At 40.4% G+C, this 24,729-nt stretch overlaps 2 protein-coding genes across 3 annotated transcripts in view; one reads left to right on the top strand and one right to left on the bottom strand.

The window, feature by feature from the left end:
• Positions 1-4,310, bottom strand: part of Bfar (bifunctional apoptosis regulator) — a 29,101-nt gene extending 24,791 nt beyond the window's left edge. Inside the window, exon 1 of one of the 2 annotated variants that reach the window (XM_071605710.1) lies at positions 4,086-4,310. The gene's annotated coding sequence lies outside the window, so the exon portion shown is untranslated. The remainder of the gene's footprint in view (positions 1-4,085) is intronic. The other variant, XM_027940614.2, reaches the window with a different exon arrangement.
• A 1,789-nt stretch (positions 4,311-6,099) lies between these two features.
• Positions 6,100-24,729, top strand: part of Parn (poly(A)-specific ribonuclease) — a 141,246-nt gene continuing 122,616 nt past the window's right edge. Inside the window, exons 1-11 of the mRNA XM_027940440.2 lie at positions 6,100-6,247; positions 6,723-6,800; positions 9,115-9,194; positions 9,690-9,757; positions 9,844-9,925; positions 16,315-16,375; positions 19,384-19,549; positions 20,261-20,326; positions 21,064-21,102; positions 22,195-22,237; positions 23,247-23,327. Of these exons, the coding sequence (XP_027796241.1) occupies positions 6,229-6,247; positions 6,723-6,800; positions 9,115-9,194; positions 9,690-9,757; positions 9,844-9,925; positions 16,315-16,375; positions 19,384-19,549; positions 20,261-20,326; positions 21,064-21,102; positions 22,195-22,237; positions 23,247-23,327 (783 nt within the window). The 5' untranslated portion in view covers positions 6,100-6,228. The remainder of the gene's footprint in view (positions 6,248-6,722; positions 6,801-9,114; positions 9,195-9,689; positions 9,758-9,843; positions 9,926-16,314; positions 16,376-19,383; positions 19,550-20,260; positions 20,327-21,063; positions 21,103-22,194; positions 22,238-23,246; positions 23,328-24,729) is intronic.

Raw genomic sequence — 24,729 nt, 5'->3', positions numbered from 1 at the left:
TCTGCCTGCACATCACTTCATTCACAGGGATTCAGCACAGTGCTTGGCATATGGCAAATTCAAGTTTTATTTTTTGGAACTTTCTGAAATTTTATTTTTCTGATTTTTTTTTTTTTTTTTTTAACTAGGAATTGAACTCAGGGACACTTGACCACTGAGCTACATCCCCAACCCTAATTTTTTTTTTTTTCCTCAAAATTTTTTGATCTATGGTTGGCTGAATCCGTGGAGGTAGAATCCATGGTTATGGAGGGTTGATCATTTCATTTCACTGTATTGGGGATTGAACACAGGGACTTGTTCACCACTGGGCTACATCACAAACCCCCCACCTCTTTTTAAAAATTTTTTTTCTTTTTTTTTTTTGAAGTTGTAGATGGACAGCATGCCTTTATTTTATTTATTTTTAAGTGGTGCTTAGGATCGAACCCAGTGCCTCGCACGTGCAAGGCAAGCGCTCTGCCACTGAGTTACAGCCCCAGCCCCCCAAGCACTTTTTGAACTTTATTTTGAGATAGGATCTTTCTCAGTTGTCCAAGTGGGTCTTCAGCTTGCAACACTCCTGCCTCACCTGACCAAGCAGCTGGGATTACAGGCATGCGCCACTTTGCCTGATTTTCATTTTAAACAAGTCCTTCTGGAGATTATTATAGGCATTAAAGTTTGGGAATTAGAGAGCTGTTTCAAAGAACCACTTATATGCTTACATATGTTTCTGACAAGATATGAACAAAATAAAGTTTGAATAACACTTCCAATGTCTCTCCTTGCTAACCACTCCTCTCTCTTCTTCCTGGAGCATCCTCCCAAAACAACATTCCCAGGAAGCCCTTACTGTGTGCAAAATCTTCCCTACTACAGGAAATTAAAAACTCATAGTTGTAAGCTGGTTATTGAAGAATCTTTATGGTCAGCTAGCAATCAACATAAGTTTTCAAATTTTGGTTCTGAGGATTGAACCAAGGACCTTGAGCATGTGAAGCACGTACTCTATACCTGCAGCTCCAATCAATATAACTCTTCAACTGAACAGCCCAAACTCTGGAGCCAAAAAGCTGAGTTAAAAATGCCAGCTCAAAGAGCCCACAGGATGGGAGAAATCTTTGCTAGCTACTCTTCTGATAGGGTATTAACATCTAGAATATATAAAGAGCTCACCCCCCAATCAAATAATCTAATTAATAAATGTGGAAATGAATTAAACAGACACTTCTTAAAGAAAAGAGATACAAATGGCTAACAAATACATAAAAAAAAATGTTCAACATCATTTGCAATTAGGAAAGGGCAAATCAAAACTACGCTGAGGGGCTGGGGTTGTAGTTCAGTGGTAGAGTGTTCACCTCACATGTGGAGGGCACTGGGTTCCATCCTTAGCACCACATAAAAAATAAAATAAAGGCATTGTGTACATCTACAACTGAAAAAATATTTAAAAAAACTACACTGAGATTTTATCTGAACCAGTCAGAATGGCAGTCATCAAGAATACAAATAATAAAAAATGCTGGAAAGGATGTGGACAAAAAGGAACACTTTTACAGTGTTGGTAGACTGTAAATTAGTACAATTGCAATGGAAATCAGTATGGAGGCTCCTTAAAAGACTAGGCCTGAAACCACCACATGACCCAGTTACGCCACTTCTCAGTATTGACCCCAAAGAATTAAAGTCATCTTACTACTGTGATACATGCACACCCATGTTTATAGCAGCACAATTTACAATAGCCAAACTATGGAACCAACCCAGGTGTCCATCAATGGATGAATAAAATAAAGAAAATGTGGAATATAAGCTGGCGTAGTGCCACAGGCTTGTAATCCTAGCAGCTTAGGAGGCTGAGGTAGGAGGATTACAAATTCAAAGCCAGTCTCAGCAACTTAGTGAGACTCTGTCTCTTAAAACAAACAAACAAACAACAACAACAAAAAAAAACTGGGGATGTGGCTCAGTGGTTAAGCAATCCTGGGTTCAATGCCTAGTACCACCCCCAATTCCTGCCCCCAAATGTGGTATATACACACAGTGGAGTTTTATTCAGCCATTTAAAAAAAATGAAATGGCATTTACAGGAAAATGGATGGAAATAGAGACCATCACATTATAGGAACCAAGTCAAACCAGAAGATTAAGGGTCCTATGTTTTCTCTCATATGCAGAAGCTAGAGAGGAAAAAGGAAAACAAAGGTGGGGGTAGATCTCCTAAAAATCAAAGAGAGATTAGTAAGAGAAAGGGACCTAGGGGTGGAAGATGGGGAGGGAGAAGGAAATGCTGGAAAGTGATATTGGCCAAATTATATTGCTATTATGTGCCTGTACGAATAAGTAACAAGTCCCATGAATATGTACAACTATAATGCACCAATAAAAATTGTGAGAAAAAAGTCCTGGCTTAACCAATTATTAGATGTATGACTGGAAGCAAATAACTTCACCTCTTCTATCTCATATGCCTCATCTATAAAATGGGGATATTAATGGTACCTGCATGAAGGGGCTGTGAAAAGGATTAAAATGATCAATATATGCACAGCACTCAGAATAGTGCCTGGCATATAGAAGTGTCATGTAAGTGTTAGTTATTACTATTACTGTAATTATCCTTTACTACTTCCCTGTTCACACATTGCACTGTGGGCTCACCTATTAATTCCTGCTTCTTGGGCATTTTTCTATACTTTCATGTTCTTCCCAGAATCTGTAACACAGCTCCACACCATGTCTGGGGTCAAAGGTATCCGATAACAAAACCTAAATGAAGTCTTTAATGACTAACTCCTCCAATATCCAAATTAATCTTTCCTGCCTCTGAGCATTAGTGAAAATTTGTGTGTGTGTGTGTGTGTGTGAGAGAGAGAGAGAGAGAGAGAGAGAGAGAGAAAGAGAGAGAGAGAGAGAGAGAGAGAGAGAGAGAGACTTCTCTCATCTCTTGGACTATAATTTCCCTAGAAGGGTGGTAAAATCTAAACAGTGTGCTTTCAGGAGTGAGATCTATCTGGATTCCAAATCTGGTCACCATTTATTCTCCCCGAGCCTCATCTCCCATTTATCAGTTCAGGATAACATCAATTTTGAAAGGTCGTTGGTAAGATTAGATGTCAAGTTGTACCCAAGATATTTAAAAGGGCACAAGCATCCTGGATAAGTAGTTTTTCTAAACAAGTTTACTAAAATGCCAAGAGAAACAAAGCACAGCAGTCAGGACACATGCAGGCTGGCTATTTACAAAACAGCAGTGACAAGAAGAAAAATCTCATTGGCACGTGCAGTCTGCACATGCTCTGGATTGTGCCTGAGGATGAGAGCAAATCTTCTTCGTATTGGCCTTACAGGGAGTGACGTTAGGGCCACCCAAAGGACCGACCAATGGGCTTTGGCGGGCAGGACCCAACGGTGACAGTTGAGGGCATGATAGCTTTTGGCTCTCACTTTCTCTTTTCCACCAAAGTTGGGGGCTGTTTCTTAACCCGCCAAAGATCCCCAATTAGACAACAACCGGACTCATTTGTGCCTTCTTTCTCCCCTCTACCTTTTAAAAAAATTTTTAGAGGAAACTGCCTTTTGCACAAGTTCAGATTTCCGAGTCGTGAGGCTGGGGAATCAGGAGCTAGCCCAGGTCCGGTATGATTCTGGGGTTTCATTTTCTCCCTTCTGGCACTTAGGTTACTCAATTTTAAAAGAGGGAAACACCTCTCCGTGTCGGGGCAGTAAAGTGCCTGGCAACCAGACCCGTTTAGCGGGCGGTCGCAGGCTGTGGCTCGCGCTGTTGGCGGCCAGGCGTGCAGAGGAGTGGAGGCGACGCCCCCGTCCTCTTGCCCGCGGAGCCCGAGGGGACGCGGGCGAGGCCCAGCGACCCGCGTGCCCACGGACGAGATGAGAAAGTCGGCCAAGCGGGGGTCTGCCGCCCGGTAGCCCGGACACAGGCTGCCGGGGGGCCCGGCCTGGGTGAGGAAAGGCCCGCGTGCCTCTTCCGACCCACCAGGGCAGCTCGGCCGACGAGGTCCCGGTCCATCCTCCGCACCACGCCCCGAAGACCAGCACCGGGCCGCCCCCTCGCTGTTCCCCGCGCTGCGGCAGCTTACCATTCTATTCGCCCCGGGACCGATCCGGCCATCGCCCCCCGCACGGACCCCCGCAGAAAAGGAGGAGGAGCTGGACGCTTCACTTCCGGAAGCAACCGAGGACCGACTGCGGAGGGTACCCCTGGCCCGCGACCATAGAGGAGAGGCCGCACTCATTTCCCAGCCCCCTCAACCCCGCGACCTCCCCGCTGCCTAGAGCGGCCACTCCCGGGTGAGGACGTGGACGCATGCGTACTCCTGCCAACCCCGCCCCTTCCTCTTCACTGACCGACCTCGGGCCAGGGCAGAATTACAACCCGAGTGGGTGGGAGGGTGTGTCCCTGTGACTAACTTCTCCTTTAGGGCTGCTGTTTCTGTGTAGTGAGGAAACAGCCTTGCTCAGAAATTAGAGTAGTATTAGAAGACCGCTATATGCTTTTCCCAATAATTTTTGCCTTCACATTTTATGCAGAAAAACCACAGGACGTATTTGACTCATTATGTATGTATGTATGTATTTATTTTTTTGGTACTGGGGATCCAACGGAGGGGCGCTTTACCACTGAGCCCTTTTCATTTGAGACGGATTCTCACTAAGTTGCTAAGACTGGCCTGGAACTTTCCATCCTCCCGTTCTCAGCCTCCTGAGCTGCCTGAACTATAGGCGCGCACCACCACGTCTGGCAATTTTGAGAATATTTGGAATTAAAATGGCCTGGGTTGGGGATGTGTCTCAGTGAGAACTCATGCTGATTATCTGTTTTAAAACACGTAGAGATTATTAAATTGCTGTTTTGAGATGACATCCCCCCCCCCCCATGAAATTGGTAAAGAGTTAAAGGATCAGTAATGTTATGTGCTAGTGCAAGGAAGGTGTGAACTGAGTTTCTGGAGGATAATCTGGGAATAGGTACGCAGTAAACAATTTATACAGTACTTCACTATTAACAGCCTTTATCACTAATTAATTATCACTAACTGTATTGAGGAATACAGTGTCCCCGGGAAATTGAGGTTTTAGGAATGGGTGAATGCTTTCTAGACCTAATAAAGATGCCTTGATAACATTTGAAAACAGGTGTAACCAACTTCATAGAAGGTTTTATGAAACCTAGGAGAATTCATTCACTCAAACCATGTTTATTGGATGCAATGACTAGGCTTTGGGGGATCAACAGCAACCTCAAACAAAGAAACAGGGTAAGCTCACTTCTCTATGGCTAGTATAACAAATAAAGGTCTTTGCTTTCTCTGAGACCTCTGTGTAAACCACACTACCCAGTCGCGGTTATTCTCTATTGCAGTACCCTGCATTTTCTTCATAGCGATTATCTTAGGTTTATCAAATGACAAGTTTTTTTTTTTAATTTAATTTAGTATTTTGTTTTAGTTGTAGTTGGACACAATACCTTTATTTATTTATTTTTTAATTTTTACGTGGTGCTGAGAATCGAACCCAGGCTAGCGCTCTACCGCTGAGCCATAACCTTAGCCCCACAAATGACAAGTTTGATTTCTGCTTTACTTTTTCCTTCGAACCCCGAGTTTAATGGGGGCAAGGACCATACTTTCCTGTTCATCATCATATTCCCCATGCCCTTCAGGATGGCATATAATAGGAACCCAATAAATATATGTATATATATTATCATTATTATTATGATTATTTTGGTACCCGAGATTGAACTCAGGGACACTCCGACCACTGAGCCACATCCCCAGCCCTATTTTGTATTTTATTTAGAGATAGAGTCTCACTGAGTTGCTCAGCACCTTCGATTACTACGGCTGGCTTTGAACTTGTGATCCTCCTGCCTTAGCCTCCCGAGCCGCAGGGATTGCAGGCGTGCTCCACTGTGCCTGGCCGGTAAATATTGGTTGATCAACTAGAATTTAAGACCTGACTCTCGCAAAGCCGAAGCCTCCACGGAGGAGGCCACGCCCCCACTCTTTCCCCAGAGGATCTCCCCTGGCCACGCCCCTGCCGTGACGCAGACGCTGACGCAAGCGCAGCAGGCGCGCGCTGTTTCCGGAAGTCGCCGCCACGGTGTGTTCTGTTGCTGCTGCCGCTACCTCGGCTACCGCCGCCGTCTCTGTGGAACTCGGCGAGTAGAACGGCTGAGCCGCGGCCCGGGCGGGGCCAGGGTTCCGGCCACTCTACAGAATGGAGATAATCAGGAGCAGTGCGTGTCCGCCGTGCACTACCCGCGTGCCCACCCTCACCCTCACCCAGCCTGCTAGGCCCTGCTGCGGCCAGCCTGTTTGGCTGGGCTCGGGGCTGAGTCAGTCAACCCCTCAGGCTCTGCCCCCGTTAAGCCTGTGCGCTTCTTGGGGCCTTATCCGTGTGCGGAACATGCACTCCTGGGTCCCTTGCCTTGCTCTGCTCGGCCACCCGCTGGGGCCCTGTCTTTCTCCGCCTCCTGCACCCTTCGAGACTTTTCTCCCTCAGGCCCAACTACCCCTCGGGGAGTTGACCTCGCGTGGCCCATGCACCCCTGGGGGACTAGATAATCTCCTGTCCTAGCGCACCTCTGGGACTTGTCCCCATCCAGCTCGCAGCCTCGTACATACCAGGGCACTTCTTCCTTTTCCACTTAGGGGTCTGTGGGCAGGAAGCCAGGCCATCGGGTTCTGAGCCTTTTCTCGGTTTCTCCGCAGATTTTAAGAGTAATCTTCAGAAAGTGTACCAGGCCATAGAGGAGGCGGACTTCTTTGCCATCGATGGGGAGTTTTCAGGTATCCCTCCCTTGAAAACTTGGGGCTCAGGGTCCTTCAGCCGTTCCCACCAGCCTGGGGCTCCCTAATTTCTCATGCCTGCTTGCTAGCTGCGCCTGGCTCTTGGTAGCTTTGGGCAGGTTGCAGAAGTCTCAGTGTTGCACCTTGAACGTTTCAAAGGCATTGAACAGTTGTAGTGGTTTTGTGATGGTAGGCTGTGAGGGTTGCAGACTGAACAGAGATTATGATGTCGGTGCTACTTAAAACACTTTGGTGCATACATAGTAGAAAGCTTGAAGATTAGGGTCAGGCTTTTTGAGTGTGGTAAATATACACAAAATAAAATTTACCATTTTAACTTTTTTAAGTGTTTTACTGTTAAGTGACATTGAGTACATTCTCATTTCTCTGCAGCTATCACCATTCACCTCTGGAATATTTTCATCTTCCCAAACTTATACTCTGTACACATCGAAATCTCCTTTTCTCATTTTCCCTGCCATTTGACAACCACCATTTACTTCTATAAATCTGACTAATTTAGACACAATCATACAATATTGTCCTTTAGTGACTGTCCAGGGCCAGGCTTTTGCAGATAAAAGGATATTCCTTTATATATTCGTAGAAGTGTTCATTGCCTATAATATAAAGGTATGTTTGTGTAATACTTCACCAACCCTTTAAAAAATTTTTTTTGTAGTTGTAGATGGACAGAATGCCTTTATTTGTTTATTTTTATGTGGTGCTAAGGCTTGAACCCAGTGCCTCACGCAAACTAGGCAAGCGCTTTGCCACTGAGCTATAGCCCCATCTCTTCACCAAAACTTTTTATAGTTACCGTGTTGTATTATTTTGGGGGTGATACTTATTTTTAAGTTGTTTATGTCAGTCCAAAGAGTTTTATCCTTTTGGTATAAATACCCATTTTTGCTGCTTAGTTTACATGTTTAAAAACCTATAGCTCTTTCTAAAGGAATCCATGAAGAGGTAACCATGATCCTTAGTGTGAATTTTTTAGTTAGAGTCAATATGCTCAAAGTTTCCACCAGAAATAACTTTATCTTGACCCTGAAAATGCCTTTGTTGTATAGATGTTACTCCAAACTCTGTTGACCAGTACTGGTCCTCTGAAATCTTCTAGTCCTGAATGCTTAAGATTTGTTGTTGATGTCTGATATGTGTTAATCCTTTACAAAGCAGCAAAACTTACTCAAACATAGAGTGGTTTTTTTTTATGCTTACTGTATTTTGAAATCCATTTTAGAACTGCCTATTCACAAATTGAAACTTACATCTCAATTTTTTTTTTTTTTTTATAATATTGGGTATTGAACCCAGGGCCTTCTGCATGCTCGGCAAGTGCTCCAGCACTGAGCTGCATCCCTAGTCTGAAACATTTATGTTTCTTAAGTTTATTGTTACAGAATTTGGCTTGGTGGACAAATAAATGCTTTCTTTCTTTCTATTGGTGCTAAGAATCAAACCCAGGGCCTTGTGCATGCTAAATAAGAGGTCTTATCACTGAGTTACACCAGTAGCCCCAAATTGAAGTTAATTTTGAAAAAGTAAGGTAGGAGCACTTCTAATTAATCTTGGTTCATTAGAATATGAAAGTACAGGGCTGGGGCCTTTTGTGAGGCACTGGGTTCAATCCTTAGTACTGCATAAAAATAAATAAAATAAATGCATACTGTCCACAACTACAGAAAAAAATATGAAATTACAGAGGCATTGAATTGTTGACTTTTTATTTTGGGCACTGGGAATCTAACCCAGGGTGCTAGGGTGCTTTATCCCTAAGCAATATCCCCAATTTTCTTTTATTTATTTATTTATTTTCTGTTTCATTTCATTTTTTTTTATTTATTTATGGTTGTCAATAAACATTTTATTTATCTATATGCGGTGCTGAGAATCGAACTTAGCCTCACACATGCTAAGCAAGTACTCCAACAATGAGCTACAACCCCAGCCCCTCTCTTTTATTTTTTATTTTGAGACGGGGACTTGCTAAGTTGCTGAGGGGGTCACTAACTAACTAAGTTTGAGGCTGAACTCAAACTTGTGATCCTCCTCCCTTTGCCTTTCTAGTTGCTGGGATTACAGGTATGTACCCCTGCCCCTGACTTCACTAATTTTAAAAAAAGTTTTAGTTGTAGATGGATGCAATACCTTTATTTTATTTATTTGTCTTTATGTGGTGCTGAGGATCAAACCCACTGCCTCACACATGCTAGGCAAGTGCTCTACCACTGAGCCACAACCCCAGCCCCTTCACTGATACTTTTATACTAGCATTTATTAAAATAAAAACTTATTTCTTAAAATCTAGGAATCAGCGATGGACCTTCAGTCACTGCATTAACAAATGGTTTTGATACTCCAGAAGAGAGGTATCAGAAGCTTAAAAAGGCAAGTAGATAGGCTGGAGAATCTATCTCTTTCTCGTGTGGATCCTCCATCTGTTGAATTATAAAGGAGTATAGTCATTAAATCTGCATATCAAAGTTTTCTAAATGTAGCACTTTTTCTCAGCTCCAGTCACATATTGATATTTTAAGGATGTTTAAAGCAACAGCAAAAATAATTGTTTGCTGGAAAACATTTTGGGGAAAGATTAGTGTTTGCCAATTTGATTTATAGGAACTATGATGTGGTTATTCTAATAATCGGGAAATAGGCCTAATGTTACTCTGGATGACGGATGATAAGTGCTTAATTGGGGAAAAATTAAAGTGTATATAAACTTAAAATGCTTCTCATACATAGTTTGTATAATCTGTTCTAATTGGAAGTATTTTGCCAAAGTCTAATTGTTTGATTCAGAAAGCCATGTGATTGAGAGTATTATTGCTCATGTCAAATATGTAGCCCTAATGTGACAGATGTTTTATTTCCCTTTTCCAGCATTCCATGGACTTTTTGCTGTTTCAGTTTGGCCTTTGCACTTTTAAGTATGACTACACAGACTCAAAGTAGGTTGTTTTAACAAGTAGTGGGAATTCTTTTGTGTGGCATAAGGTCACCCCCTAAGCCTTGTTTTGTTTTTTTCCCCCCCCAGGTATGTGACGAAGTCATTTAACTTCTATGTTTTCCCAAAACCCTTCAGTAGATCCTCACCAGATGTAAAATTTGTTTGTCAGGTTAGTAGCTTAAGAGTTTTTCCTTTTATGAATTGCTTATGTGGTATTGTGGAAAAGTAGAATCAGAATTCTATTTAAAATTTGATTCTGTTAACTTTGGTCTTTCACAAAATATTTCCCCTCTCTGACCCTCAGTTTTAGGTTTGTAAATTAACAGCACCATTATTTCCCCTCTTTGCTTCAGAATGAATTAAGGAATAAGATGCAAAGACAGGCAGATGAAAATCAGAATGTGAACTTTGTTATTAATAAAGCTGAATTTGAGATCATAGCTTTGTACTGTGACTCCATTTGGGATTTTTTACTGTTTTCTCCTTGAATTGAAAGTACATATGAGGCCTTACTTGCTTTTCCCTATCTCACTCTCTGTATCTTTTTATTTTTATTTTTAACTTTTTTTTAAAGAGAGAGGGAGAGGGAGAGAATTTTAATATTTATTTTTTAGTTTTCGGCAGATACAACATCTTTCTTTGTATGTGGTGCTGAGGATCGAACCCGGGCCTTACGCATGCCAGGCGAGCGCGCTACCGCTTGAGCCACATCCCCAGACCTGTCTCTCTGTATCTTTTTAGAAGTTAGAGCTTTATTTTCTGGAAGATCAATATGTGTATGGCCTATCTAAAACCAGAAGCCCAGAGGAGACTAAGCTACTTGTGCTCAGGCTGTCTTCCCAAGCTCACCAGTTTAGGAAAAAGAAGGTAGAAAAAGACTACTGTTTCTCTTGAGGAGGAGAGGACTTATTTTTTTGGTCAAGGTAAGGATGTAAGGAGGCTCCACCTTGGAGTAGTCCCTTGAGGATCAGGGTAGCTAACCTGGAAGACACTTTGTGATTAACAGTCGCCCCCTTCTGCCTTCTTGATTATCTGTTGTCATGGATAAGGGAAGTGTGTGGTTGAGAGAAATGCAATTCTTCCTTTTTATCATGCCTCTTGAATTCTCTTCCCATAGCAACATTAGTTCATTTGAGTCTTGCCATCTTCTCCTTCATTGGCATGGAGTGGTAAAGCAATTGCGAAGGTCTGGAGGGTAGGCTTCTGAGCATCTTCTTCCTGAAATAAACTAATGAAATCAAGAGTTGATTGCTGGGGGCAAAAGAGAAAAAGTTAAGGTAACTTAGATCTTGTAGCCAGTTTCCTAAAATTGTGAAGTAAACCGTATTTCCTTTTTCCTGCAGTTAGTTAACAGCTGTTTATTAATCTCCTTGGTATAGAATATTTAATTAAACAGTGTAGATGTTTACTGAGAGAAAATAGGCTCCGTTGGAAAGGTGTGTGGATATAGTTTTCTATCATTACCACAGTAGAGAATTACTTAAAATTCTGTGAGTTCCATGGCTTTGGCCAGGGGCCAATGAAATAAAAGCAGAGGGTGGTAGTGAGACACCTTAGGGATGGTGCTTTATACTAACAGAGCAACACAAGTACAGTTATTCTGGGAAATGTTTTGGACACAGAACAGTGGAGCTCCACCCTCTGCACAAGCCACGGGGCGGCAACATCTGGTGTGCTTAACAGTACTTGTTTCCAGTTACTCCTTAAAAAGAAAGATAATATTCTTGAAGATAGTCCAGAGGTTGATGTTGAAAATGGACAAAGGAGTTAGAAGTGCTGGAATTCTCTAGTCTGCAAGAGTAAAGGAACAGTCTCAGGAAAGTTTTAGACATTGTGATAGATGCCTCTAATTGTCCTGCAGTAGCTATGCCTGTCTTGAGTCTTGCATAAACTTGTGAATTCTATCTGTAAGATAAATGTGTTTTTGGATTTCCGTTTGTCCCTGATTTAAAGTGGTTTTTCTTTTCTTTTTTCCCCCACATTTAAAAAATTGGTGCATTATAATTGTACATAATGATTTTTATTTTGTATAAAATTCTGTGATTGCAGCAGAGTTGTATGTTATCGGGAGTTAGGCTCTGAAGTTGGTGAGCAGATAAAGATTATGTCAGAATCACTCAAAGAGCTCTTCACACCCTTAAAGCATAGAGGATTTGAGGGTAAAACAACTTACTGTATTCTTTGAAAAATAAGTATCTGTACACATACAGTGACATGCTCATGAGACTGGCAGAATGTGAAAGAAGGGGACCCACAGCCACACACACCCAGGGGAGTTCAAATGTGGGGTGGAGTGGCAGACGGAATGGCATGGTATTTATGTGGCTTCTGTCTCCTCCTCCATTTTCTTCTCTTCCTTTTTTTCTGGCCGAACATACATAGTTGAATTTGTACAAGATAATACATGCATGGTTGTGAAAAATTGCAATAAAACCACTGTATATAGAGTATGTCCTTTTCTAAGTCCTTTTTTCAACATCTCTTCCATTTTACTCCTCGTTTTCTAGCTTTTATGCACATATATACGTATACCAACATCTACACACACACCCCCAATATAATAAAATACTAATATTTGCATTTTATATAACTTGCATTTCCCTTCAACAGAATGTCTTTATGTTTCATGGTATGGATATGTGTAATTTAATCATTTCCTTTATCAGAATTTAGAGAATATCTATTGTTTATAAATAATACCATGTTCAGCATATGTGTGTAGCATATTTTTTGTATATGTAGGAATTTTTCTATAGAATAGATTTCCTAAGATTTGTGAAGTCATAGGACATTTGCATTTAAAATTTTGATAGATGCCTCACATTGTCCACTAAATAGCTACACTCATCTCTTAAATTTTGAAAAAGGTACATTTAATATAAATCTAAGGTAGGGGATGGTAAGTCACAAATAGTTTTTTTAGAAAAAGTTGTAAAATATAGTGACAAAATTTACCATATTCTCTTTTTTGTCACTGTTGTGTTTTCCAACTCATGTAAGGGATGTGATTGGTAAAGTACAATTTTATTGTAAAACATTAATGCATTTAGGGTAGTTCTCCTTAAGAGACATTTGTTCTCTCAGGAAAGGATGGGGTAGGGCATCCTGATTGCTTCTCTAACCATGCACCCCTCCCACTATGAGTGGCAGCTACTTGAGGTTGAATTGGTGGAATTCAGTGGTTCACAAACCTGGCTACACACTATGATCACTTGGGAACTTTTTTGTTGTTGTTGTTACAAGGGGTGAACCCAGGAGAGTTTAACTACTAAATCACATCCCCAGCCCGTTTTTTGTTTGTTTTTTATTTTGAGACAGGGTCCTGCTGAGTTGCTTAGGGCCTTGCTATGTTGCTGAGGTTGGCATGAACTTGTGATCTTCCTGCTTCAGCTTCCTGAGTCTTTGGGATTACAGGTGTGTGCAACTATGTCTGCCACACCTGGGAACTTTAAAACCCACAGGGCTGGGGTTGTAGCTCAGTGGTTGAGTGCTTGCCTCGCATGTGTGAGGCACTGGGTTCGATCCTCAACACCACATTAAAAAATAAAAGATATTGCTTCTTTCTAACCGCCCCACCCCACAAACCCCACCCCAACAAACCAAACTCTTCTGTCCAGATACTACTATATCTACTGAATCAGAATCTCTGGAGTGAGAGGTGATGCTAGTGGCAGGGTGGAGAACTAATTGACCATTCATGAGAGGACTCCCACCCATGTGACACAATGATTGGCTCAAAGATGGACCTAGTCTGAGGCCTGAGCTAGTCAACATATTGGTGAAATGGCAGGGAGGCCACATTGGAAAACAAAAAAGAAGCAAAAACACAGAAGTGTGAAAGGCACCGTGTGTTGAAATAGTAAGATGTTTCAAGAGCCAGAGACAGAGGTATGTTACAGAAGGTGGCAGATGAGCAGACTGGAAGATAGGCTTAAGAGTTTATAATTAAGAATCCTAACTGGCACAGCATATGACTCATCTTTTAGGGGGAAATTAAAGCAAAGTAATTTGAAACCTAAAACTGACTTAAGATTTGATTTTTTTGGAAGGTAATTTTGGTATGCTACTGTAGAGAATGGATCTAAATGGGGAGAGATGAGGGCCAGAAACTGATTAGGGCTTGAATGCATTGTGTTTAGGGGCCAAATTTTGTAGCACTGGGCAGTTACAGGAAATTTCAGAAACTTAAGGGGCTGCCATGACAATTAGACAAATGTGGTCTTGGATAAATTCTTCTTACTTTAGCTTGTTCATAGAAGCTGGTAAGATTGATTTCAGAGGTCTTAGACCATAGATAGCTGATTCTATGGCTCTGGGCCCAAGGTAAGGCAGGACCTCCTGGTGGAAGGGTATGGCAGAGGAGGAAAGCAGCTCAAAATGTGACAGCTAGAAAGTCCATTCTAACTATTTTCAAGTGTCTATTTCATTGGTATTAAGTACATCTATATGATTGTGCAATTGTGTATGGGTTTTGTTTTTGTACTTTAGTTTTTGTTTTGCAACAGGGTCCTGTTAAATTGCTTAGGGTTTTGCTGAGTTGCCCAGGATGGCCTCAAACTTGAGATCCTCCTGCTTCAGATTCTCTAGTTGCTGTGATTATAGGCATGTGCCTTTGTGTCTGACTCCAAAATGTGTTGTTTTGATTGGAAAATAAATAGCTTAGAAAAAGAAATAGGTGAAACTTCAACTCTGGATTTAAGGAACTAAAGGAAAACAGGACAGCGTGGAGTCTAGTACTGTCAGGACGGAAATGCCTTTCCATAGTCATCATTTGGTACCTCTTTCATAGATGGCATTTTTAGGTGGACAGAATTATGAGAATACTCAGGCATGGCAAACAGAAAGGAGGTTAGTGGGCCAAGGCAAAGACTTCATGTCTTGGTTCATTCAGAGTAAGAAATAAGTGGGGGTGGAGAGAATGTCGCTGTTGTATCCTCAGTGGATGGAAAATGATTGCATGTGAGCCCACGTGTTATGTGTGTGTTCCTCTGTGATAAGATTGTCCTTTTAGATCCTGCCATGTTTTTAAAAGGATTTGTGTTGATGTATGAAATATACATTTGGTATTTATGTTTTAACATAAGATTTTCTAAAAAATAAATGAAAAATTGGAAGAAAAAAATGGATTACTAGGAAATAATTAGAATGTAGATTCTGTGCCAAGAGAGACTGTTGTGTTTCCTAATGGCTGAGAAAAGAAGGAAGCACATACTTCATTTCGGTGGTCCATAGGAGCAAAACAGTTCAGGACTTGGAGAATTAAAGCTTTTCCCAGCAAATCTACCCTTGAATCATAAAGAAATGATTAATGTTGAAAACCTTGCCACTTCTCTAAAGTGAGTACTGTGATGAGCTCAGTGGGCTGTTTGGTACAATGCCCTTCAATCCATCTAGACAGAGGGTGTAATAGCCAAGTCTGGTTCAGTAAAGGTAATTCTACGGGGGACTAGATTAAAATGATTCAGGTTTACAGCCTGCCAATGTTCTGACTTCACATGAGAATAAAAATTGAGTCACTGCAATGTTGTTTTCTTCTATTCAGTCAATTTGAGTAAGAACTTGATGATTTTGCTGCATTTGTGTATCATCTGTAGTATTATTAATTTTTTAATTTAAATTTACTCGCATATTTCCACTCGATCTTAGATATTTTTTTTTAAGAAAGCCATTTCTTTTTTAAAAAATATTTATTTCTTTAGTTTTAGGTAGACACAGTATCTTTATTTCACATTTATGTGGTGCTGAGAATCGAACCCAGTGCCTCACGCATGCCAGGCGAGCGCGCTACCACTTGAGCCACATCCCCAGCCCTTGATCTTAGATTTAAAATGTGTTTTCTTAGTTTGGTGTGGTGGTGTACATCTATAATCCCAGTGGCTTGGGAGGCTGAGACAGGAGGATGGAGAGTTCAAAGCCAGCCTCAGCAAAAAAGTGAGGTGCTAAGCAACTCAGTGAGACCCTGTCTCTGAATAAAATAGAAAATAGGGCTGGGGATGTGGCTTGGTGGTTGAGTGCCCCGAGTTCAATACCTGGTACCAAAAAAAAAAAAAAAAAAAGTGTTCACTTGGTAAGGCTGTTTGCCAGGAACTTCTCTGTCTTTGATCTTGAACTTTAAGACATCCAGTTAAGATTTGATGTTTTCAATATCTGATTTGGAGTGGGTGTTGGTGTTTTGTAACCTGCACATATGAGCTTCCTTAGACTTCTATCTAGGGTAAGGTTGTATAAATGCATTTTATTTCTATTTATAGTCTTCTAGTCAGTGCAGCAGTCAAGAGGTCAGGAGCTTTCTGCCCACTGGGAGAATATCTGTTCATTCAGTGTATTTAAAAAAAAAAAATCTATAAATAAAAGGGTGTTTATTTTATAAGTTATCAAGAAGAACCCAAATATTTGAAGTAAATGAAAATGGATCACTTGGCTGCTGTGGATGAGAAATCCACTGTCATTTGATCTTTAACATGCCACTTCCTTGCCTGCCTGTCTGCTGAGCTGTTGCTCTGCTTTCGTTGCATACGTACTCCTAACATCACCAAAATGTGTGTTTTTATGTTTCAGAGCTCCAGCATTGACTTTCTGGCAAGCCAAGGATTTGATTTTAATAAAGTCTTTCGGAATGGTAAGATTGTGACTTATCTTTAGAGTTTATAAATGTCCATGGAAAGTAAATCTGGATTTGCTTGGGAATTACCATTTTGTACTTTCTGTGTGCAACAAAAATTTCAAGAGTCCAGTTCACCATATATAATGTTAGAAATTTTTTCAATTTTCTTGTTATGATTTTATTTTTAAACCTAGTTAACCGTGAACTGAGCAGGAGAATAGATGCTACTTTGTGGAGTTCTAGTGAGACCTCTCAAGCTTTGATTTTATTGAGAGTCATTTTTTCCACCACTATGTGACTTAATGGCCTAACTGACCACCTGTGGGGAATGTGTCCTTATTTTCTTGTTGTGTGACAAGTGGTATAGTACTTGAAAAAGCAGCTGTATTGCTGGCTATAGTGGTGCCCATCTATAATTTCAGTGACTTGGGAGGCTGAGGCAGGAGGATGGCAAGTTTGAGGCCAGTCTTAGCCATTTAATGAGACTCTGTCTCAAAATAAAAATCAAAAAGGTAGAATCTGGTAGAATTTGACCCTGTTGATTGCTCTCTCTTGCCCCCAGCACTGTCCTCCCGGCCTCAGACCCTTCGTTCTTCTGGCTTGGTTCCTGCTCACTCTTGGCTCCTCACTCTTGGTATTAGCTTTTTCTTGCTCACCGACTTCTGAATATACTTTCCCTAGTTGTTTGTAGGTTCCTTGGCCTCGTGGCTTCATTTTTAAAACTGATGCATTTTACGTTCATAGGAGTGTGTGGCGGTGGGGATCAGATCCAGAGCCTGGCACATGCTAGGCTAGAGCTCTCCCACTGAGTCACACCCCAACTTTCTAGTCTTTTTTTAAATTTTTTTATTTTTTCCAGTACTGGGAGTTGAACCCAGGGCTCTCTACCAATGAGTTACATCCCCAGCCCTTTTTATTTTATTTTGTTTCAAGACAGGGTCTTGCTAAATTGCCCAGGCTGGCCTTGAACTTGGGATCCTTTCTCCTCAGCCTCCTGAGTCACTGGGATTAAGGCACGCGCTACAGTACCTGGTGGGTTCTCTCTACTCTTAAAATCCAGAACCACCTCTCAGTTTGGTTTTGTCTTGTCGTACCTTTAGAATTTTTAATATTGGTGGTTACTTATTTTGTAGAATGTCCATCTCTTTGGACTTGTCTGAGTTTTCTTATATCTATCCAAATGCATTAATTCATTTTTGGTAGGAGTACATCGTATGTGTCCTCAGTGCCCTGTTATCAGGTGGCTCCTGATGACAATTGGTCTCAATCTTGGTGAGGTTAGCTTGGATCACCTTTCTTGCCAGTTAGTTTTACCATCCGTCAGTGATTCTTGCTTCAGGCAATTATTATTTTTGGTAAATGCTGTTTTTCTAATTCCATCATTCTTTCTACAAAGTTTGTTAGTATCCCATATCTTTTTTTCTTCCTCCCCTACTTGGAGTTTAACCCAGGCCCTAGCACACGCTAGGCAAGTGCTCTATCAGTGAGCTGCACACCCCCCCACCCAGCCCTTTTTATTTTTATTTTGAGATAGGGTCTTTCTGGCCTTGAAGTTGTGATCCTCCTGCCTTATCTCTAGGTAGCTGGGATTATAGGTGTGGGCTACTGTACCTAGCAGTACTACTTATATCCTGTTGGTAACTAAATTTATGTCACAACACCTTTTTCTTGAGCTTTTATATCTGCAACTCTTAATTTATATACCTTCAGATAATTTTTTAAAAATTTTATTTATTTATTGGTATGTGATGCTGAGAATCGAACCCAGTGCCTCACACATGCTAGGCAAGTGCTCTACCACTGAGCCACAATCCCAGCCCACCTCAGATGATTTTTTTATGCCCAGAAGGTAGCTTTTGATTTCTACCTCTTGGACTCCAAAACTCCAGTTTCCCCTGCTTCTTTCCAACAGCTTCACCAGATAGCTAGGTGTCAGTCTCAGTTTTGCCTTTCACTTTACCCTTCACCTGTGAGCGTATCAGCAAGTTCTTTTTTTACCATCTCAAAAAAGCACTGTCTCCATCTACTATGCTGTCTCCATGGTCTAAGCCAGGTCACAGATGACCTGTAAATAACATCTTAGTGGAACATAGTATGCTCTCAGATGTGCATGTTGTGTTGGCTGCTTCTGTGCTGCAATGGTAGGATTGAGTATGCGACAGAGATGCTCCCTAAGGCTTACAAGCCTGAAATATGTAATGTGTGTCCCTTTAAGATGAAGTTTGCTGATCTCAGCTCTGAGCTGTCATTTCTTGCCTGGACAGTTGCTCCTAACCAGTTTCCCTGATTCCACACTCATAGTAATTCACATGATCTTTTAAACATGAAGCAGACAATGTCCTTATTTTGCTTACATTTTCTGTTGATGTCTCTTTCTTCTTAGAATAAAAATTTCTTACCAAGCTCTATAAGGAACTATATAATCTTGCTCTATCCCATCTCCATCCCCTTTTGCTCACCATGTCCTAGCCATACTCACTTTCTTTGAGTTTCTAGAAAAATTCAAACCATTTCCATCCTCTGGACATTTAGGCTCATTTCCTCTGCCTGAAATACTCTTCCCCTGGCTCTTTGCATATCTGACTCATTCTCATCCTTTGGGTTTTCCCTCTCAGTGGCCTTTTTTGATAATCTGGTCAGAAATAGTTCCCTTACTACAGAGCAGGATGTATCTGCTTGTTAGTTCCTCAGCGCCTGTTACAATGCTTGACATAGCATGAGTGCCAGATAAATATTTGTTAAGAATGAAGGGGCTGGGGATATAGCTCTGTTGGTAGGGTGCCCTGGGTTCAATCCCCAGCACCACAAAATAAACAAACAAACAAATAAATAAATAAAATAAAAAAATAAAAAGAATGAATAAATGAATGAAAGAATGACAAACATTTCAAAATCACTTGTGTTTACTGTTAGATGTAGTTAAATATGTCTTTCCTGAGTAGTATAAGCTCTTTTAGTTTGTTAAAAAATTTTATGTGAAACAATTACTTCTGCTAATGCATTCTTTTAAAAATTATGTTTAGGAATTCCATATTTAAATCAGGAAGAAGAAAGACAGTTGAGAGAGCAGTATGATGAAAAACGCTCTCAGGCCAATGGTGCCGGATCTCTGGCATATGTATCTCCTAATGCCTCAAAATGTCCAGTGACGATCCCTGAGGATCAGAAGAAGTTTATTGACCAAGTGGTGTAAGTTCCCAAACTGAAACCATGTGTGCATCAAGGCCATCTGTGTCACACTTTTGTTGTACACAGAGTACACATGTGGGTGTATGTAGTGTTGTGAGTGGCACGATCTAATTGTGGCATATCTGAATTTGTGCAACAGGAGAAAATTGCAAATAGAGTCCTGTGTATCATACTTACACTGGCTCTATGTTAGTTGGCAAGACACCTCAGCAAGTGAGCAGACCTATATTGATCAAGGCCTGACAGGCCATGTCCAGTTTTCCTGAAGGCAAAGGAGTGGATCAGGCCCATCCAGGCTGCAGCACATTTGTGGTTTTCCTGTGGCAGTGAGGTTTCTGATGAACAGTTGTGCCACTGGAGAAGAATCTGGTCTTGCTTAGTTTAGATAACGGTATAACTGCTTTACTAGAAAAGTCAAAAATTAAATCACTGGTATTGATGAATTGTTGAGAAGTTGTCACTAATTCATCAGTGACAATAAATCTGCCCAAAGCATATGCCAAAATAAAACATTTTCTTTACTTTTTGAACTAAAAAGTCACTACATAATTTGATAAAATTACTCTGTTCTGCATGTACAAATGTAAGAACTATATGCATAAGAAATATATGTTCTTATGTTTAGACTGCTTTTGAGTATGATTATTCTTTTGGTTGATAAGTTCATTTCTTCAGGGTTCTGATGTTCTTGGTCTTATTCTAACTCCTCAGAGAGAAAATAGAAGATTTATTACAAAGTGAAGAAAACAAGAACTTGGATTTAGAGCCATGTACTGGGTTAGTTGTCCTTCATAGTTTCACATGTTCTTTTTATGGAAAAGTAGATGATTTCTGACATTTGGTGCATTTGGTCTTCTTAAAACTTCTTTATAAATACCCTTCTTATTATAGGTATGTTTCCAAGGTTTAAGTACAAGTTTTAGCATTTACATAGTGGGACAGTTGTCTGTGGAGACACTGAATGAGGACTTTGTCCTGACACTGGAGGGGAGAAAACTGTTGTGCAGGTTGACTTTAACTATGCTCACAAGTGGCGTGATGGCTTTGGCCTGGAGGAGTGCTTAGCACTTGAAGGCTGCAGCAGAGAATTCCTCTCAGGCTGCTTCTCTCCTTCTAACTTCTCTCTGCGGTGGGAAACTTGTACATTTCAAAGACAGTAGCTTAAACATCTTCTTTCCGTTTTACTTTAAGACAAGCTTTACCAAAGTGTTTTAATGTAGCTGGTTACTTTAAATTCTCCTTATGGAGCTGCAGGAAGTAATATTTTGATTAGATAAGAACTTTACCTCTTTGCTAAAAGTAGTATAATAATATTAAATAAAATGTCAATTAAGACAAGTGAGGAGGAATCTTCCCACCTCAAAGCTCTTGCCTTTGTTTGTTTGCATATCACCTGTCTGTTCTGATGAAGACTCATTTCAGAATTAAATCTTTCCCAATCAACGCCTGCTCAGTTAGGGTTTACTTTTGGTGGACCTCAGCCAATACTGTTTTTTTTTTTTTTCTTTTTATAGGTTTCAGAGAAAACTAATTTATCAGACTTTGAGCTGGAAGTAAGTGTTTGTATTGTATATGAGAGCTTTGTGAAGGACCCTGAATTTAAAAACTAAATATAATCCTGTTACTCTTATTTCATTTTTTAATTCTGCAGTTTCTGATGTTTTAACCATGCAGAATTCCCCATTCTTTCTGAAGTGAATACCCACTTAGTTAATTTTCTGTGTTATTACTCTGGATGCTTTAAGACCTTTTTCTTTTTGGTTTTATCCATTAAGCTTTGGAGATATATCTACAATATATTTTTGTTGTTTTTTGTTTTGAAGGTATGTGATAAAGATTTGATTCTTAAACCTAGGAAATACTCAAATGAGTCCTTTTTCTAAAGCAGGGCTTTCTGACTTGGGGTTACATTTTGAGTGGGCTTTAGAGGTCTATAAATCTGAAATCACAGCCAACACTTTGTGCATGTGTTTTTCTGAGGATGTTTCCCTTGGTTTCTCTAACTCAAAAACTGAGCAATGATACTAAAAACTGAGCAATGGTACTAGACAGATGAGCATTTGCATTTGATTTTGGAGTCCTTGATCTTCTGTTAGACTCTGCCACTGAGATTATACTGGGAATATACTTTGAACAAAATGGGAGCGATTTCCTGTCGAGTTATTGTTGCATCTTACTCATTGTGTGTTCCAGATCCCTCTCCTTGGCTGATGCAAACTGCCATGCCAAACTACAGCAGATCGGGCCATCTCAAACCTTCCCTTTGTTGCTGTGCAATCTAAAGAGACCTTCACATTTTCAGTTAGGAAATAGGCATGATTATATTTGGAGGCAAGATTTGACTGTGTGGTAGTTGACTGTATTAAGATGCAAGAAATTTAGAAAATACATGTTCCCCCAAATTAATTTGAAATTGATACCTTCCTTTGCCAATGTTTTAAGAGCAGGGACAGGGAAATATTATGCAGCTGAGATGTTATGGATAGATTTATTATAAAGTCTTCATTGTAAGGATAATTATTCCATCTTAACCAAACTTGTTTTATTTACTTTAAGCTATGTAGTGGCTTTTAAAATACTTTGGGTTTCAGCTGTCATTGATTCATCTACTGATATCCTGTTTTCCTTTTTTTTTGTTCTTTTAGGTATCCCAAAGGCATTCATGTTGAGACTTTAGAAACTGAAAAGGTAACCCCAGGATTATTCAGGGCTAACATTAGACATACTTGGTGATTCTTGGGTGTGTTGAAAGTCAGGAGTTATGCTTGGGCTCTTCCCACTTCTGAGCGGGCAACCTGGGCGAGTTGTTGTGCCTTTCTGAGCCTCATTTTCCTCATTTGTATATTCGGCTGAGCATGACAGTGAGGATACCTATACCTGTCTCGGGATGTTTGTGGTGATCCAGTGGATAAATGGATATGAACATGCCTTGTAAACTTGATGGTATATAAATGTTATTTCATGTTCTTACTGTGGCAGAAAGCTGTGGTACATGTGAACAGAACAACTTTGTGTTATGTTGACAGGTAAAATTAAATTTTAGAACCTGAGTCATAAGCATAGCACTGATAGAACTGTGATGGGTGCTAGTGATAGTTTTTTTTTTTTTTGTTTTTTTGAAAAATTTTAGGACTTTTGAATTTGCTTGTTGTTTTAAGTCAAATATCAAATTATGGATTACATACGTTAAAGACAGTCTTTGTTAGAAGATAAACCTCAAACTCTGACATGGAAGATTTGGTGGTATGATTAATGGACACAAAATGCAGTATATGAGAAGGAAGGAACTAGTTTTCTGGCTTATAACCAGAAAATCCAGGTTGTTTCCTCATGTTCATAAAATATAATGAATAACTTTCACGTTAAAACTAATTGTTTAGGAATTCATATTCAAAGGCCATGTAACTTTTTAGTGTTCATTATGGAAAATGTTTTCTTCTTGTAGTCTGTTGATATTTTAAACTGATGTCTGTCTTTTTTAACTAATAAACCATGGTAAAATGTCATGGAAAGATAGGAAATTTTTGTTTTTTAGTGCATTATTTCAATTTTTGGTGGCATGTTGAGGCACTTTTTGTTCTTTTTGGCCCATGAAAGTTGGCGCAGTGATAAAAATGGTAACTTCTAATGGTAGCAGAGTTCGGACTTTTTGGGTCAAGTTACATCCAGAAAATTATATATCTGCTTTGTCTTTTAGAAGGAGCGATATATAGTTATCAGCAAAGTAGATGAAGAAGAGCGGAAAAAAAGAGAACAGCAAAAACACGCTAAAGAACAGGTAATAGGACTGTATTTCCTTTGGGTGGGAAGTAGCAACGTACATACCAACTAGTCCCTTTTGTGTATAGCAAAATTTAATGAACAGTTTTCTACCACAGAAGAATTGTGAGTTTGTGATTGGATGTGGCTGGTGAAAGAGGAAGGTAGAAGGAAGATGCTCTAGCTCTAAATTTGAGTGACCAGATGGGTTGTAGTCCATTCACTTAGATGGTGTGGGCTGGAGTGGTGTTGGTCAGGGGTGCAGGTAGAGGAGACCAGAAGTGATTTTGGGTGTGGCAGATGTCAGGTATGTGCACGTTTAGAACATGTTAAGACACGAGTAAAAACAGAGTGATCCACTTTCACAATTACATTATACCTGCAAGAGAAATAAAGGTTAGCCAAATGTGCCTCCTGTCTGTGGTCCTTGACCTCCACAGCAAAAAGAACAGCACCAAAACCAAAGGGGTCAGATGACTATGGTATGGGCTGTGGAACTCTCCTTTGCTGAGAAACTGGTTCTAGACTGTAGTGCAGTGCTTTTGTTTTCTGTTGCTCTGTTCTGAGGGGCTGGGCAGAAAGGCCCATACCTGCTGTGTGGCAAGGAACAAGTCCCAGCTCCTTGGGAGGCTGAGGCGGAAGTATTGTGAATTCCAGGCCAGCCTGGGCAACATAGTGAGGCCCCATTCGAACAAATCAGCAATCAAAAAAGACCTCGCCAGACATGGTGGTGCACGCCTGTAATCCCAGGGGCTTGAGAGGCTGAGGCAGGAGGATCATAAGTTCACAGCCAGCCTCAGCAACTTAGCCAGGCCCTAAGCAACTTAGCAATAAAATAAAAAATAAAGATCTGGGGTTATGGCTTGGTGGAAGAGTGCTTGCCTTGAATGTGTGAGGCCCTGGATTTGATCCTCAGCACCACATAAAAATAAAATAAATAAAATAAAGGTATACATCCATTTATAACTAGAAATATTTAAAAGAAAATTTAAGAGGGCTAAGAATGTGGCTTGGGCACTGCACCACTGAGCTCTGTCCCCAGCCCCTGTTTTTGATATATTTTTAAAATTATTTATTCATCATCATTATTATTATTTGATACTAGAGATTGAAACTGGGGCCTTGCACATGCTAGACAAGTTCTATGTCTCCAACCCCCAATTATTTTATTTTTAATTTTGTTAAAAATACAACACAGAATTTCCCATCTTAACTGTTTTCAAATGTACAGTTCAGTGGCAGTAAGTATATCCACATTATTGTGCAGCCATCACCATCAGCCATCTCCAGATCTATTTTCGTGATGCAAAACTGAAATTCTGTACCTATTAAACAAAATTCTCCATGCCCTTCCTCCGCCTGCCCTGGCAACCATCATCTACTTTCTGTTTCTGTGAATTTGACCATTCTAAGTACCTCAC

Source organism: Marmota flaviventris, chromosome 19, assembly GCF_047511675.1.
Source record: "Marmota flaviventris isolate mMarFla1 chromosome 19, mMarFla1.hap1, whole genome shotgun sequence".
Classification (NCBI taxonomy): Eukaryota; Metazoa; Chordata; class Mammalia; order Rodentia; family Sciuridae; genus Marmota; species Marmota flaviventris.
Note: the sequence above shows the minus strand (reverse complement) of the source record. Positions and strands in the feature narration are given on the sequence as shown.